This window comes from Branchiostoma floridae, chromosome 8 (genome assembly GCF_000003815.2).
Source record: "Branchiostoma floridae strain S238N-H82 chromosome 8, Bfl_VNyyK, whole genome shotgun sequence".
Taxonomy (NCBI): Eukaryota; Metazoa; Chordata; class Leptocardii; order Amphioxiformes; family Branchiostomatidae; genus Branchiostoma; species Branchiostoma floridae.
This window is the reverse complement of record NC_049986.1, coordinates 6,230,715-6,234,816: the sequence shown is the minus strand read 5'-3', so window position 1 is coordinate 6,234,816 and position 4,102 is coordinate 6,230,715. Positions and strand designations below refer to the sequence as shown.

General features: G+C 39.7%; 1 protein-coding gene across 1 annotated transcript in view; it reads left to right on the top strand.

Moving 5' to 3' along the window:
• Nucleotides 1–4,102, top strand: part of LOC118421164 — a 43,345-nt gene that overhangs the window by 4,450 nt on the left and 34,793 nt on the right. Inside the window, exons 3-6 of the mRNA XM_035828325.1 lie at nt 889–1,123; nt 1,653–1,777; nt 3,168–3,291; nt 4,014–4,097. Of these exons, the coding sequence (XP_035684218.1) occupies nt 889–1,123; nt 1,653–1,777; nt 3,168–3,291; nt 4,014–4,097 (568 nt within the window). The remainder of the gene's footprint in view (nt 1–888; nt 1,124–1,652; nt 1,778–3,167; nt 3,292–4,013; nt 4,098–4,102) is intronic.

Here is a 4,102-nt window from a genome sequence, read left to right as displayed (position 1 = left end):
ACCTCTGCTTAAAGAGTACACATTCAAGCACAGACGCGCGCTGTTCGGTACAACAAAAGGCGACTGATCATAAATGCCCATACAACAAAACTCTACAAAAAAAGTGCCCCTATAGTAACTTCCTTGCAGCCTTACCTAGCGTCCGGGGATGATGTCGGGTCCAAAACTCCTTGCGCTACCCGTGCCGGCACTGTTTCTGGCCTGTTTTTCAAATCGTCAATCGTCCCGCCATTGTTTTTCTTCCGCGGTATGAGACCTCCTCTCGTGTCCAGAGCTGTAACATCTTGCTCTCACTAACCATTAGAACTACCCTGTGAACGAGAGCCCGCAGGTTTGCAATACCCCGGATAAAAAACAATGGCGGGCCGATTGACAATTTGAAAATAGTTGAGACAGGCCAGAAACAGTGCCGGCACGGGTAGTGCAGGGAGTTTTGGACCCGGCCACCACCCCGGCATGCTAGGTAAGGCTCCTAAGAAGTGAGGGACACCCAGAGTTCTGAGGATTAGTGCAGCGGCACGGTTACTCGGCGATTTTTTTCCATTTGCCGTAATGTTGGCATCTGCGACTGTTGTATGAGCTTGTATGGGCTATTATGCTCTACGATACAACAGTCACCTGTGGCTATGTTCGATGTTACATATTTTGTACCAAATAGCATTATGTATTTTGAATAACTATATATTGACAATACTGTTTTAATTTGTCGGTCTGAAATGCCTTTTAAGAACTATGTTATTGCCTCGATTTTAACCACTTTGATGTTAACGGTTTGTAATGACAAGTCGCAATTCAGCCGTGTGGCTGCAATGTCATTGTCAATTTGTTGAACTTCGAAATAAACCAGTCATATACATATATCTTAATGCCAATGTTGTACATAATTAGGCTCATGGACAGACTGAAAAGCACCAGAGGCGTGACACCCAAGGCACTCCTGGCGGTAGGAGGATGGAACTTCGGCACCCAGCCCTTCAAGAACATGACGTCATCAGCAGCCAACAGAAAAACATTCGTCCAGACGTCAGTCTCTTTTCTCCGACGTCATGGCTTCGACGGTCTTGATCTTGACTGGGAGTACCCTGAAGCCGATGACAAGGAAAACTTTATCTTGTTAGTCAAGGTAAAACGTCTATTTGTCTTTTTTCTATCTGTTTCTTTGGGTGTATCTACAGCAAAGGATTGCCCAAAAGCTATTGGCTATTATCATTCAAACATTCAGAGCGAAATACCAAATTGCTTAAGTATCTACTATTTCGGAAGGGTCATCATTATGTGATGATAAAAAAACTTTGCGGTCTCAAATAAAAGCTTGATGGCTGTTGACGTAATTAATGTTTGCAGCCATTGCTGAACATGCAAGTTTCAATTTAAATACGTAACATGATTGCATAGCTTCGACGATTCCTAGTCAAGCCTTGACTCCATTCTTCGTTACCTTTCTTCTACTATGTATCTAATATAATATGAGCTACGCACACTTGATACAGTTTTTCAGATGGTTAGAAGGAACTAGTATCTAAACATCAAATAAAGCAATGGGAAGTTAAGTCCTCCTACATGTCGTTGTCTCTAACACTTACAATGACAGACACTCATTATAAAACAGATACCTCTAAACTAATGTATTATCAATATCACCCTTTGTACAGGAACTTCGTGAGTATTTTGAGAGCGAAGAGGTTCAAATGGGTACAGAAAAGTTACTGCTTACAGCCGCCGTGTCCGCAGGGATGAAGCGAATAGATGCAGGATACAATGTTTCAGGGCTTGCCAGGTAAGACCCCATGTTAGTTCCAGTAATGTTCATACGAATATCCTCTCTTGACAAGGTCACCGCTTCTTTGTGTCAAAGACCGATCCCAACAATTCTGCAGAAATTCTGCAAATTTTAGTTGTGTTTGCACCAGCCAATCTGATACCTTTTGATCGGGTGTAAGATGGCCCATCTCGTGGGGGGGAGCTTTTGAGACCCTCCGCTTCTATGCCCTCTAACTCTAATAATAAATAACACGACGTGCCGTAAGGCCACCAAATTTTTAGGACATAATGTCGACATAATATCTGACAAGCATTTGACGTTTGACGTTACGCTGACGCAAGATGACGCAATTATGACGTCATCAATTTGATTTTATTGGCCGGACCCATGAAAAAAGGGTATTCTCAGAAAACTTCAAGTTATGCCACAAAAATGTAACAACAAGTGCAGATAACAGAATAATAATATTTATTACGACTTGCGTTGCCAATAGCAACATCAATGACGTTAAAATGACGTCATAAAATGACGTCATGCACATCTAAGATACGAGCTAAGCTCCTCCATATTATATCCACCACCTTGAATTTTTAAAAAATACTTTTTTCGCAACAAATAATCACAAAGGGTAATGAAAATAGATTAAATTCATTCATTTAGATGGTTTTGAAGAAAATATACCAAGTACTTACAAATTTTAAGGGATAATTAGCTTGTTATTCTTGATCTGGTCATACGGTCCGCCATCTTGGATTTTGGACTGATGACGTCATACATTAGCATAATTTATGCATATGTAATCATGAAATATATGCTAAATAATATAAGATGTTATTCATGTAACAAAATAGCAGTAATATAGCAAATAAATGTGAAAAATACATTGTTAGAACCAAAAATAGTGATTTTTGGCAAAAATGCCTGTCAACAAACGGTTGCCATGGCAACACGAAAAATGGAAAATTTGTCAATCTTCGTGAAATTGTTGCCAACAATACTTTAGGAAAACTCATCAAATTTGGTGGCTCTAGCGTAAGCCGTTCTGGCGTTATGGGGCATCAAAGTTGGCGCAGGCCTCAAAAGCCCCCTCCCCCGGTCTGAATAGGGTTAACGGTCAGGAGGCAATGCGATTGATTGGCTAGTAACGTTTCCACCAAAAATATGGGGGGAGGGTTCTGATTGGCGTACAGCTATTTAGCGCAAACGCATTGTGCAGTACGAATCGTAGATGTCGCCTAAACGCTTGGGCCTTACATGTCAATGAGAATTCAACAATAATAATTGTAGCTAGCCGTAGATTGAATATACCAATATAAAGGGTGTGATATTTAGGGTTAATGACCCGCCCCGAAGACCGACTATATTTTAGAAAATCCCATACATACATAATTTTTTGCATGCTCAGGTATCTGGACTTTATCAATCTGATGACCTATGACCTAAGTCCAGATAACGCGACTGGTACTTGGCACAACAGCTTGCTGAGAGCACCTCCCAATGTGACAGGCTATGAAGCAACTCTCAATACGGTATATATATATATGTTGTTTTATGTTGTTGCATCGCGTCCTCAGCGATTCTGATAATTCGGCCCTTTAATGGCATGGTAGTGCAAAAATAAATGTGCTATCGAAAAAAATATACAAAAGTGATGCCCTCAAACATGTTTTTTTACGTTGCTGCAAACCGCCTGACCGGCCGCCAGTTTTCGAACCAAGCATTGTTGGTATTTCATCACTTTTTTTATAGACGGTACAATATATATATATATAAACTGTGTCTTTCGAGGCCCATATTCACATTTTTCATTGATGTATCATGATATAAGAAACAACTACGAAGTATTGTTATTTTTAAAGCATTGTATTTGTAACTCTTGTCTCAGTATGTAACACAATCATACTTTTTTACCGACGCGTTGGCTTTGGTTGGTAACTGTTTTCAAAGTAACCCCAATCTAAAAACTGGGTAGATACTATTGTCAGTTTCAGACAATTATCTAAATATCTGATTATTTGACCAATTTCTAACTTTAAAACATCACATAGTGAACAGTGTACAAGAGGTTGGATGATGAATTTATCATTGGCAAATCGTTAAAATTAATTACAAATGTTTGAAATTGTCATTTTTTAAAATTCGCCTGCTTCTATTTCGCTCCTAATCTTTTTCAAATAACCTTCATTGAGAATACCCTGGAGAACTACATAAAGTAACACGTTAATAATCAAGCATGTTTCTTACCAATCAGATCTGGGCTGTGGAAAAATGGATACGTGAGGGTGCAACACCTTCGAAACTTGTCTTAGGCATTCCTCTATACGGCAACTCCTTTCAACT